The sequence below is a fragment of the Neltuma alba genome, unplaced genomic scaffold (assembly GCF_004799145.2).
Source record: "Neltuma alba isolate B1F8T4 unplaced genomic scaffold, ASM479914v2 tig00011524_pilon, whole genome shotgun sequence".
NCBI lineage: Eukaryota > Viridiplantae > Streptophyta > Magnoliopsida > Fabales > Fabaceae > Neltuma > Neltuma alba.
In genome coordinates, this window is record NW_021636190.1 from 555706 (window position 1) to 567502 (window position 11797).

The 11797-nt window shown below is 35.3% G+C and overlaps 2 protein-coding genes across 2 annotated transcripts; both read right to left on the reverse strand.

The window, feature by feature from the left end:
- Window positions 1-219: 219 nt before the first annotated feature.
- Window positions 220-4762, reverse strand: LOC114714676 (uncharacterized protein DDB_G0285917). Its single transcript, XM_028899435.1, has 3 exons — window positions 4291-4762; window positions 1063-1236; window positions 220-683 (listed from the first exon to the last, which is right to left on the reverse strand). Exons 1-3 carry the CDS (start codon window positions 4654-4656, stop codon window positions 558-560), a joined length of 666 nt encoding a protein of 221 aa, XP_028755268.1. The 5' UTR covers window positions 4657-4762; the 3' UTR covers window positions 220-557.
- Window positions 4763-8547: 3785 nt separating this feature from the next.
- LOC114714670 (uncharacterized) lies at window positions 8548-9872 on the reverse strand. The gene is made up of 2 exons (XM_028899430.1): window positions 9320-9872; window positions 8548-9091 (listed from the first exon to the last, which is right to left on the reverse strand). Exons 1-2 carry the CDS (start codon window positions 9756-9758, stop codon window positions 8583-8585), a joined length of 948 nt encoding a protein of 315 aa, XP_028755263.1. The 5' UTR covers window positions 9759-9872; the 3' UTR covers window positions 8548-8582.
- Window positions 9873-11797: the final 1925 nt, after the last annotated feature.

The window sequence follows — 11797 nt, forward strand, 5'->3', positions numbered from 1 at the left end:
AGAGGCAGACAAGCAACTACCATAGCATGTTTTAAAGTGGGAAAAATTCTGCCTAGGTTGGCTGTGTGAGTTAACTCCGCATGAAGATCACTATGCAATCCCTTGATCACAAGAACTCGCTAAAAAAAGGTTAGGAAGGAACTCTGAGCTAACTTCAATGTAAGACAGCGAATGACAGAAATAAGGCTTCACTGGTTCAGTGAAGCCAGGGTAAGAATCAAATGCAGTTTCATCAGCAATGTTATTTGAATTAAAAAATTCACCCGAAATACATATGATCTGTAAGTCCAAAATGTCCTATCCCAGTAAATATCTGGGGGAAAAAATATTCTGTCTAATGCCAAGTAAAGAAGGTATCTATTCCTACAATACAAATTATAAGCAGCCCTGCAAGAATACTCAGATGTAAACATGCTAAATGACCGGGTGAGCAGAAAGCCAAGGTGAAATTCCATTTTGTAAGACACAAATGTGTGCGCTACTGCTTCTAAATTTCCATCATCCAGAGAATAAGGAAGCTCTGAAACAGTGTTCCGGTGCAACCTGAGTTTGCCATATTACTGGCCATCCCTCGTCTGATTAGGTTTTGGATCAGAGTCATGTTCGTCATCCTGGGATGTCAAGCCCAAACTTAAATCCAGTGTGCTTTCGTTCAGATCCTGACGTACTCCCTGCTTTTTTTCCTGAGACAAAGGAAAACTCCCAGTCAATATTGGATTGAAAAGCTCAGTAACTCCTCAGGACTTGAAACAGGATAAATCTAGAGAAGTAAGCTCCATATAACAAGGCTCGGTTACATCATATAACCCAGTCCCATATCCAGGAAGAAAGTGACAACCATCATAATCTGGTCCAACTGCCGAAAACATGTCCTTTCATAATTTTACTATATATGATAATATGTAATAAGCCTTGCCTTCCTCCAACTTATTGTTATACTGACTATACATGCCAACCAGATGAATTTTTTCTATCCAGACAATAACTCCTTCAAGGACGCATAAGAATATGAAAAGAAACGAGATTTTTTGAGGCAACTAAAAGAAACAAGTAGAAGTTCACCTGACTTTCTTCTGCAGGGACATCATTGATGTCCGGTTTATCATCTAAAGCATCACTCTTGCGAGTTTGTTCTGCTGCATTTGAGTCAATTTCAATTGGCTTAGCTTCGTCTTCAACCTTCTCAGCATCCTCATCTTCAGCGGCCTCGTTTCTCTGCTCCTCCAGTAAGGCAACCTATGCCATTAAACAGTCCAGATGACCATACATTCCCGATGAGTGGTAACAAGGAAACAAATATTGATCTAGTTATCTTTCCAGGCATAAAATAGAAGAAAGAAGTATTGAAATGATTCATCAATCAACAGCATAAAAAGTGACATCAGGCACATCATGGACCACAAATGTGAGCATTGTAACTGTTAAATGCACTCAGTTGTGTAACAGAAATTTGAGCCATGGTAGTAACAGGAAAACCGTAGGTGATTCTTGTTCTGAATGGTACATTCCACCTAATTACCAGACAATGTGCCATTGTTTTATGGAACATGACAAACATAGTTTAGTTAAAGTGGCGTATTCATCTCCAATATAACTGTCAAGTTAGTGAAGCAATGCTATACAGAGACTTATTTCCTACATTAGGCCTAGGAATATTATACCAGCATCGTCTTCGACGAACTATGATATCAAAAATACATCTTGTCACAGCATCACCGGGGAAGGATAAGCATAAACCCCATGACTCGTAGCATCAATACTCAGTTTGCAAATCTTCCTAGTGGCGCAGCAAACCACATCGTGGAGTCAATAAACTAAAAGATGCATCGAGGTCATCATAAATACTATGCTTTGTTTGCCCATTCCATCCCCACCTATTCCCTAACATGTGAACGGTTGTGAAAATTGGATACTGAGTTCTTGAATAATCTGAAAGATATTTTCCAGGATAAGAGTTTCTATGGGAATATCTTTGTTTATTCTGAATATTCTCTAAGATAGGGTAGCATTTTTTAGCATTTATTCTCTCGCCTTTCCCTTCCCTGGTTTTTTTTTTTGGGGGGGGGGGGGTTGGTTGTATCTTATTATTCAAATCAATAAGAAATACAAACTTCCCAATTATTCCACTGACTCTAGTAATCGTCTGATCAGAATATAATATTGTAAACATCAGTTGTTATTGAGCTACTTATGTTTGTTCTTACTGGCCCAAGCTAGCTACACTTTCCAGCGGGGATCAATTTGCATTACTCAAAATTTCAAGAACATGATACTCCCTCCGTTCCTTATTATAAGAGACAAATAACCGAATTACGTTAATAAAAAAAGCAGTTAAAATTAGTTAAAAACAATTAATGTGTAAAAAGTATAATTTGTTTTCCAAAAATGCCCTCATTAATAAGGAGAGAGAACAATGGTAAATTATTAAAAGAAAGAGAAGTGGGAAGAAGAGAGAGTGTGAGTTGGAGACAATAAATATGGGTAAAATAGGAAATCAACACAGAAAAGTAGAGACAACTTTTAAGTGTCTCTTATATATAGGAACATGCCATAAGCATCAAATGTCTCTTATAATAAGGAACGGAGGGAGTATTAAAAAGGTATGAATCCTCACATCTTTAGACTTTCTTATTCATTTTGCATCTTCTCACTCAGAAAACTCACCCAATAAAGTTATAATGCTATCATTAATACGAAATACTCTGTACATTCTTAATCAATCAATTCTAAATTTCAATCTATATTAGATCTGGCAAAATAAAGGATCCCTTCCACCCCCCCCCCACTCTCACACAAACAAGAAATGTCACAATCCGTTTGAGAAATGCAGGACAATAAATGAGTCTGACTGAAAATATATTTTGCAAATTAAGAAAATACAGCAGTTAGGTCATCCCTTGTTATTTCTAAGAGTTTCCAATGACACATAAGTAAAATCTTCTCATTTTGGTCCCTGCTTTTAACCAGAAGAGAATTGCATTTTTACTCAATGTTGAATGACAAATAATCTTAAGAAATTAAAAATCCCCAAATTTTCAATTATTCTTTCTCTTCCCACATTTAATCATGGGAATGACTGATCCCAAAAAGTAGAGATTCAACAATCTAAACCAATTCGTGCTTGAACAATTGATTCTCAATTGCCACCAACTTTATATCATGCAATATATAAAAACCCTACCACAAATGCAAACACAAAAATCATCACAGAACACTATTGCAAGCCATTAGATAAATAGTGAACAGCAAATGAGCCTTCCAGGAAACAAGATTTAGTGGGATAAGACAACATTTATCAGCATAAACGAGGCTTTCCAGAAGTTCAAGTTTCAACGACTGTTCAAAATATTTTATGAGCATTAGACACTTGATATGTAGAATGAGCCACAACTTGTCTGCATACTCAAGGCAATGCATGTATTTTAGCATCTTATATGATGCAAAGCTTCGAAGCAGCAGAATCCCATAAATGACAGTTCATTTTGATGAAGTAACATATTTGGTAGATATTGGAAGATTCTTCCACTTACATAATCATAAAGATAACATATTGGAAGATTGCATTTGTAAAATTGAACAATCCAACAGACCATAGCATAAGGTCCGCTTATTGATAAATATGCCAAAAATGTAGTCTTTTCAAGGTACATTGCCATGAACTATGCAAATAAGCAATCAGCTCTTTTATGTCACAAAGTCTGAAAACCCAAAGGGTTCAGTTTCTCACACCAATAATTCAATTTGTTATAAATTCCCAAAGAATACATTTCTAAACCCAAGGTACCTTGAAATGCCTTGAGCTTACACTCATAAAGCCTAAAGCCAAAGTGAACAACTTACACGCAGGTCGTTTCCACCTGACTCAGAAAGCTAGTAATAATCTCACTCTCCATGTTATCCCCCCTTAATCTCAACACTCCAAGCGAAAATAATCAGCCCAACAACTCTGAATAGAAACTTGACTCATGAAAGATATACTTTTTCTTTTACTTTAGTTCATGGATTTCTAATCACCAACTCCTGTCTTGCCACTCTCAAAGTCATCCAAAATAAGGAAAAAAGAAAAAGAAAAAGGAAACCCTCAATTGAACTCTTGGAAACACAAAACCAAGCACCAAAGAAATCAAAACGAGGTCAGCATTAACTGTAAGCCGCACACGTACAGACCACTTCCAACAAAGTCGTACCTACCCCCAATATCTCAACCTTACCACCTAAGAAAACCCTTGAAAAATCATGCCAATGTGAAAAGTGGGAAAAATTGAAATGAGATCAATGTCAATGAAATACCGGAACATATTTGAATTTCCTCCGAGGTGGCTCTTCAGATGCCGTCCCAGCTGCGTTCTCGTCCTTGCCTGAGCTACTGTCCGTAGTATTGTTGTTGGTATTACCACCCCCGTTGTTGTTGTTGTTTTGGTTCTGGCTTTGGGTAATAGGGGTCCATTTGTAAAGCAACAGATGGGAACCGTTATTACCGTTAGAAGTACCGTTTTGAGGGTGAGAGTGATTGTTGTTAGAAGAAGCAGCAGCAGCAGCAGCAGATGGCGATATGTGGACCCATTTCTTCTTCCACTTCCTCACCGGCCCAGTGAACACCGTGGCCGGTCCGTACCGAGTCGAGGATCTGCCGAGTCGGGCCCCCACCCCCTCCATGAATCGACGGCAGATCTACTGTGGCGACTCCGATCCGCGCTCGGATCAAAAGGGGGAATGAGCTATAGAAATATTTTTCTTGTTGGGACAAAAATTGAAATTTGGATCTCTCTCTCTCTCTCAAAAAAAAAAACCCTTTCTTTCTCTCTCTAGAACGGCCGTCTTATAGCTCCTTTTATAGTTTAGTGCCCCCGTTTTGTTGAGATCTGACACTCCCTGTTAGGTTTTGTTTATACATTGGCCAATCATAGCCGTCCATGGCTTTTGCCCCTTCACAGTCAAGGCCATTTGCTTTTTCATTTTTGTCTAAAAAAATTGTGCAAATAACTTTTTTACTTTCAATTAAAATTAAGTAGACTTGTGATATACTATTAGTAAAGAAATCGTGGACAAAGTAGTAATAAAACTTTTTTACGTTCAACTAAAATTGAGTAGATTTTAGTTTTATATTTTAAATTGATATAATTTTTTTGAATTATATTAAAATTGTATAAATTTAATTTTGAAATTTATACATATGATTGTAAAACACAGAATAGATATTATACATGACATATTATTTTTGAAATATACACACTTCTTAAGAACATAAAAAGGCATGTGTGTGTGGTTTTTTAAGAACAATTTGTATAAATGATTACTAACTCAAAAAATTGAATGTAATTCATTTTGTATACTACACGCACACACTCTTCAAGAATTAAATTTTCTTGGGATTGTGACTAATAAATGAATTGTGACTCGTTTGGCTCGTAGTAAAGAAACTACACTATTATCAGTATATTTCAAATGGCGGCAAAGACAATGCTATAAAAAAACACATGGTGTAAAAGAAAAAAAGTTATTAATATATAAATGAAATTTGCTTCCTTTTAACTTTTAACACGGATCGAAACGAGTCGCTTTCTTCATAAATAGATTTATTATGGGCAAAATAAGACATATATTACTGTATGAGCCACTGCTTATATATATATATATATATATATATATATATATCTCAACCTTATTGAAGATATATATGAGTGAAGTTAATCATAAAAAAAGCATCACAAAGTTACACTATGCTCAGGACATTCTGAGTAGATATTCCAATTGAAGTTGTCCGTGCATGCATGTTGGCTTCTGTATATGTAGGAGGAGATAAGGACAAATCTTATTCACCAACAATTCTTGCCACTCGTCGAAAGAGAGATTCTAGTTAATGTTGCTGTGCGTAATTTGAATCATTTTGAGATTGTATATGTCCCCATACAACGTGTGATTTTAGGCGAATCTTCTTCCATACTGTTGGGTGATCCTCATGGATATTCTTGCATCTTTTGGAGGCAAACAGAGGCATGCCACGTTGTACATATAAAATGCACAAGGCAATAATAGGCCAGACCCGTTTGTCGATGCTTATTAATTAGTTTAACATTTATTTTGATATTAAATATAAATATAAGACTCTGATCTTTTTTTCTCTCTCATATTTATTTTTTTTAAGAAAATCCTTATAATAGTTGTACATGTTAAAAATTTTATTAAATAATAGTTCCAGTTAACACACATTATTAGTAAAGATATTAAACAAGACAACTCCTATTTGTTATAAATAATTAAGTTAACTAATTTTTTTAATATATTCAAATTAAATAACTAACTCTTATATTAAGGATGTGAAGTAATATTATATTCTCTTTCTTTTGCTAACGATGCTATCTTCTCCACACATAATAATGCTAACTTTTGATGTGATGACTGTCTTATCATGTCTAAATTAAATAAATGTTTTTTTTATATTTATAAACTTTGAACTTACAACTTTACTTAAATGGCATTTAGTTCCCTTCACTATATAATTTATGAGTATTGTTAATCTGATATTATATGGTTTTTTTTAATAGTTGATTTCTCTTTATATTTAAAAGCTCATATACATTATTAGTGCTGATCTGCTATATATGGTTTGTTTCTGATTCGCGAATAGGTTCTGTTTTGTTGTTGGAAGCATTCAAATCCTTTAGACAACGACACAACCAAGAGGGTGGATGGATTAGAGATTTAGATGCCACAAGGAAAATGGAAGAGATCAGATAAAGAGAAAATATATGCATATGGGAGCTGTACGCCACTCACTTAAAATCTCACTTTAAAAAGTTATATAAGATGATTGAGAAAAAATATATGTGTGTGTGTATCTCCATATATATAATCAAGCTCATTCAATAACTTCAAAGTCAGATAACATGATAATGGATACTATAATATGAATATAGTAACATTTAAGAGAGAGAGAGAGGGACGAGAAGTGTCTATTATTTTGAGATTTAAACAAGTTTAGCGATAACATTCACTACAAAAAAAAAGTGTTCTGTAGTGATTATTTTTGTGCATTTGCCGTAGTTTTAAACGCTATTAATGCATTTGTAATGAGAGTGGCAAAAGTACCTTGCGATGATTATAAAAAACCATTACAAATGTGGTCAAGCCTGCTACAAAACTTTGCAATGGTTGTCAAAAACCGTTATAAACACATGTCAGAAACTGCTACGAATTTCGATCAGAATAAGAAAGGAAAATAACAAGTAGAAAGTAGGGGAGGGGATATTTATAGTAAGTATATGACATAAACAGCAAAAAACCATTGCAAATTATTTGTATAATATTTTATTAAAAAATATTTTCAATAACCCCACGCTGTATCTGCAACGGTTTTTGAAAACCGCTGTAGATGGGATATTTACAGTAGTTTTTTTAAAATCACTGCAAATACATTACATTTGTAGTGGTTCAGACAAAATTACTGCAAACGTTGTTGAAATTTGTAGTAGTTCTAAGAAAACTATTGCAAATACATTACGTTTGCAGCAATTTTGACAAAATCGATGCAAACATTTTTGAAATTTGCAGTGGTTTACTTAGAACCGCTGCAAATGTATGTCATCTATTTTTTAGTAGCATTTTTTTTCCTTGAACCATTATAAAATTTCACTACAATTGTTCCCACCATGTGGTACGAAACTTGCGTGCCATAATTTTGTTGTGGTTTTGAGAAAACTACTACTAATGCTGTCTTTGTAGTCAAACCGTTGCATATTAATAGCGGTTTTTGTATAACCGTTATAAATGTACAATTTAGTATCAGTTATTTGGAACTGCTGCAAAATACTGTTTTTTTTTGTAGTGACTAAACTATTATCAAAGAGGAAATTCTTGTCTACTAACTGCTGTTCCTTTTTGCTGGATAAGAGATTATGATTGATATGGGATAATATAGTGCTGCTTCAAAGTGATTTATAATTCTTAATCATTATAAACAAGACTAGCCACTTATGTCTTTATTGATCAACGATTATTGGAGTTGAAACCTCAATGTTGGTGTGCGTGTGTGTGTCTATATATAAAATATTAGAGATCCACATATCATTGATCATATACATGATGTGGAGCTTTGATTTGTGCTTCACAAGATTGATTGCTTCATCACTTTGTCGGATTTTTTTTGGGCCAACCAAATTCACCGTGGTTCGTGTTAATATCTATCCCATGAATATATTAGTGCATTCCAGTTCTGCTGTTTCTTCAGTGTAGCAGATATGGGTGTGTATTATTATGTGTATAATAATTATAATGGAAATTATTAGTCCATGAACATAAAAAAAATGTCCCTAAAATGGGAGCACATATATTTATAAATCTACCTCCTGCCCCTTAGCTCAAGTGAAAATGTGAAATGCACAATGGCAATTGAGAATGAAATTACCGGCAATCTATTCTCTGTAAATAATTAATCTAATTTTTACATTGACTACCATTATATCTATCTAAAAGATAAAAATTACTACCAATAAGCAAAAATATGCCTCCAGAGCAGAACACTGAAAATTTTTTTCCTGTTTCATGTAGTTTCATTCAACTTCACCATTAATCTGTTATACTCATCATGAGTTCAGTGCAGTAGCCAGAAGTCCAACTCTGAAACCAGGTTTTGTCTTCCCATAGTCATCCCTGCAATTATATGCCTTTACAAACTTTGCTTCAAATCCATTAATAATGGACCTTCTTGGAGAAACATCCTCGTTCCGAGGTATAACGTCGTCTTTCCTAGTTGAAACCTCGTTGGTTGTCCGCCTGTAAGAACTGAACCACTTGGCCTGCACGTAGCCGTGTCTCCTCCATGGAGGGACGAAGAGGTCTACACTCTTCATGGAAGCTTTAATGGCGGTGCACATCAGCCTCACAATCTTCTTCAGCTCTTCTAATTTTCCAACGAAGATCACCGGAAAATGACGAAGCAGAGAGCAATAGTAGTTCGTCGGACGAGCTATCTCGAATTCTCCAGCGAGATTCACTTCTACTATGAAACGCTTTCCACCCATGTTTATGTCTGTGTACTCGTAGTCGCCTCCTGGGAATCTCGAGGTTCTGTCCCACTTGGATTTGCAAAGCCCTGAACATGGAGATGATTCCTTATCAAGTGATTCCTCGTAAGATACCCACCATATTCTAATAAAATCTGTTTTATATTCTATGTGGACATGATTCACGCAGAAAAACCAAAAACACTCCAGATATTTATAAGCGAAATTGAAATCTCTCATTTTCCTATGGGAAAAAAAAAAGAGGAAATTAAGCAATGCAATGTTCACATTAAAAACAAAAACAAAAAAGAACTCACCAGCATCAAAGCCCTTCTCCCGCAATCGAGTCATTAATCTCCGTTTGAATCCCGGCGACGACTTGTCTCCGACAGACCCATAAATAGCTTCAATTTGTCTTCTAATCTTCTCTTTCACATTCCGATCATCTTCGTCAACTTCAATTCCTTCAAATAAACTCTTCAGCTTTTCCTTCTTCTCACCAGAACCAGACCACTCGTCTTTATCAACATCACACAGATCCTCGCCCTCTTCACCGTCATCTTTAACCCCAAGCACCTCCTCTTTTCCTTCCATTTCATTCTTCTCCATGAACGACTTCACGAGATCGGACAAATCAGTGTTCGAGCTCTCCGGCGAGTGATCGCTCCCGCTGCTCTCGCACAGCCTCAGGCGTGCAATGTCGGCGTCGAACGCCGCTGCCACTCTCTCAAACCTCACCCGAATCCTCGCCATCATCTTCACAATCAAGTGAAAATTTCCTCTCCCTCGCAAAAAACACGGAAAAGAACAGACCCTTTTCGCTTTTTCTCTCTCTTTTCTATCAGGGGAACCGAGAATTGTGTAAAAGTTCGAAAATTTTCCGTGACTTCCTTCAGAAGGTGGCGGACATTATTGAGCGGCGCTATGTCGTTGAAATGGCGATAGATGATTTCATGATGGAGTAAGAATGAGAAGAGAAACGGCGCCGTATTTATACTTTGCACTTATCTGCAAGCGGTCTTAGTTAAATATTGCTGCCAGAATGTATAGAGACCAAATTACGACATCCTTTGAAGGATCTAGCCAGACAACCGTCCCGGTTCAGTTTTCCCTTTGTGCCCTGGCACATTTGGGTTGATTTGCTTGAATATACTAATATTAACTAGAGTCAATCTGTTTCAAGTTTTCAGCACTTCCCTACTCACTTGTTGCCGGAAAAAAAAAAATATAATTATCTATTTATCTCGGCCTTTTTCTAATTATAGTACTCCTCCGATCCTTATTATAAGACCCAATTTGACTTTTTATTTGGTCCTAATTATAAGACCCAATCCATTTTGTCTCTTATATTTATGCATTTTTTTCCAAGATAATCCTTCTAATAATGATAGTTTTAGCCAATATACTTAATTAGCAAGGATATTTTAGGAATGACAACACTTATTTATTATAAATAACCAACTTAACTTACTTCCTTAATCTCCTCAAATAAGTCAATTGGGTCTTATAATTAGGACCGGAGGAGTATCTTTTATTTTATTTATATTTGGAAGTGACTTTCATTCCCATTCCTCAATTGTTTTTATTAGCGTATTCCTAAAGTCCAGTTAAAATTTGATGCTGTCATTATTTAAGTGATCGGCCATTTATTTTAGTTATTGCATTTTTGGTTTGCGGTGATGTTGGGGCCACGGTATTTCGGTGAAGGTAATTTTATTTCGGATCTTTATGTAGTTGAATAAATCCCAACTAGAGTCATATACTCATATGTCATTATTTAATTAATGCGAAATAGTCATCAGAAGACATATTCTTATTTAAAAAAAAACAAACTATTTGTTAGTTCAAAAGAGGTCATTAACTTCTAAATATAAAATGAATTTATGTGTACGAAGCTTTAATAAAATTTCCAAGAACGCGAATCAATTATTTTATGGGATTGTAATTTCGTACATTTTCCACAATAATCTTGGTGTATATTTTGACCCGAAAAATGAGCACATGAAATGTTCATGTGTGGGTCCCCACGTCATTCGATGTGACGCGGAAACTGGGCGCCGTGAACAGTGAGAATCATTGGAGCAGCCATCGATGAGCCAAAAACCGAAGGCTCGAAGAAAGAGCCATAAGCAAATGGCCAAATAATTATAGGATAAACGTTAATACTATCTTCGGTCTTTAATATAGGATCTTATTTAACTTTTATTTTAGTTTTAAATATAAGATCGCAATCCATCTTGTCTCTAATATTTATGTATTTTTTTAAAATAGTTCTTCTAACAATAGTAGTTCTAACCAATACACTTGATTAGTAAGGATATTTTAGGAAAGACAACATCTATTTATGACAAATAACTAACTTAATTTTTTTAATCTCTTGAGATTAGTCAACTAACTCTTATAATTAGGACCAGAGGTAGTATTAAAAAAAAGTGACAAAATGACCAGATTCAATGAATCTCAAATTTGTGTCTTCGTGCATTGAATCTTATAGCCCATGGTCGCGTGTTGGCCCGGCGCTTGATTTGGGGGTTTTGGTCTTTGATTACAAGTTAACGGTGGCTCTGGAAACTTTGGTAGGATTGCATGTGATTTCTGTGAGTTTATATCCGATAGTTACTAAAAACTTTTTACTTTCTCAACATCCAAATCACCTAATCTCGTAGCACGTTACTTTGTTGATATTTCATACATAGATAGATAGATAGATGTATCAGGACAATGACATGTAAAATTTTCTTTAAAATAAGAGATTATGATATCGTTTGGCGCCAAACATTGAATATGAGGAATAT

What these genes read in the sequence shown, in the direction of transcription:
- LOC114714676 (XM_028899435.1), bottom strand. Translation starts at nt 4,656, where the DNA reads ATGGAGGGGGTGGGGGCCCGACTCGGCAGATCCTCGACTCGGTACGGA. An exon ending in GGAAATTCAAATATGTTCCG is followed by an intron (nt 1,237 to 4,290) that starts GTATTTCATTGA and finishes TTAATGGCATAG; the next exon opens with GTTGCCTTACTGGAGGAGCA. An exon ending in TCCCTGCAGAAGAAAGTCAG is followed by an intron (nt 684 to 1,062) that starts GTGAACTTCTAC and finishes CCTTTGTCTCAG; the next exon opens with GAAAAAAAGCAGGGAGTACG.
- LOC114714670 (XM_028899430.1), bottom strand. Translation starts at nt 9,758, where the DNA reads ATGATGGCGAGGATTCGGGTGAGGTTTGAGAGAGTGGCAGCGGCGTTC. An exon ending in GGAGAAGGGCTTTGATGCTG is followed by an intron (nt 9,092 to 9,319) that starts GTGAGTTCTTTT and finishes CTCCATGTTCAG; the next exon opens with GGCTTTGCAAATCCAAGTGG.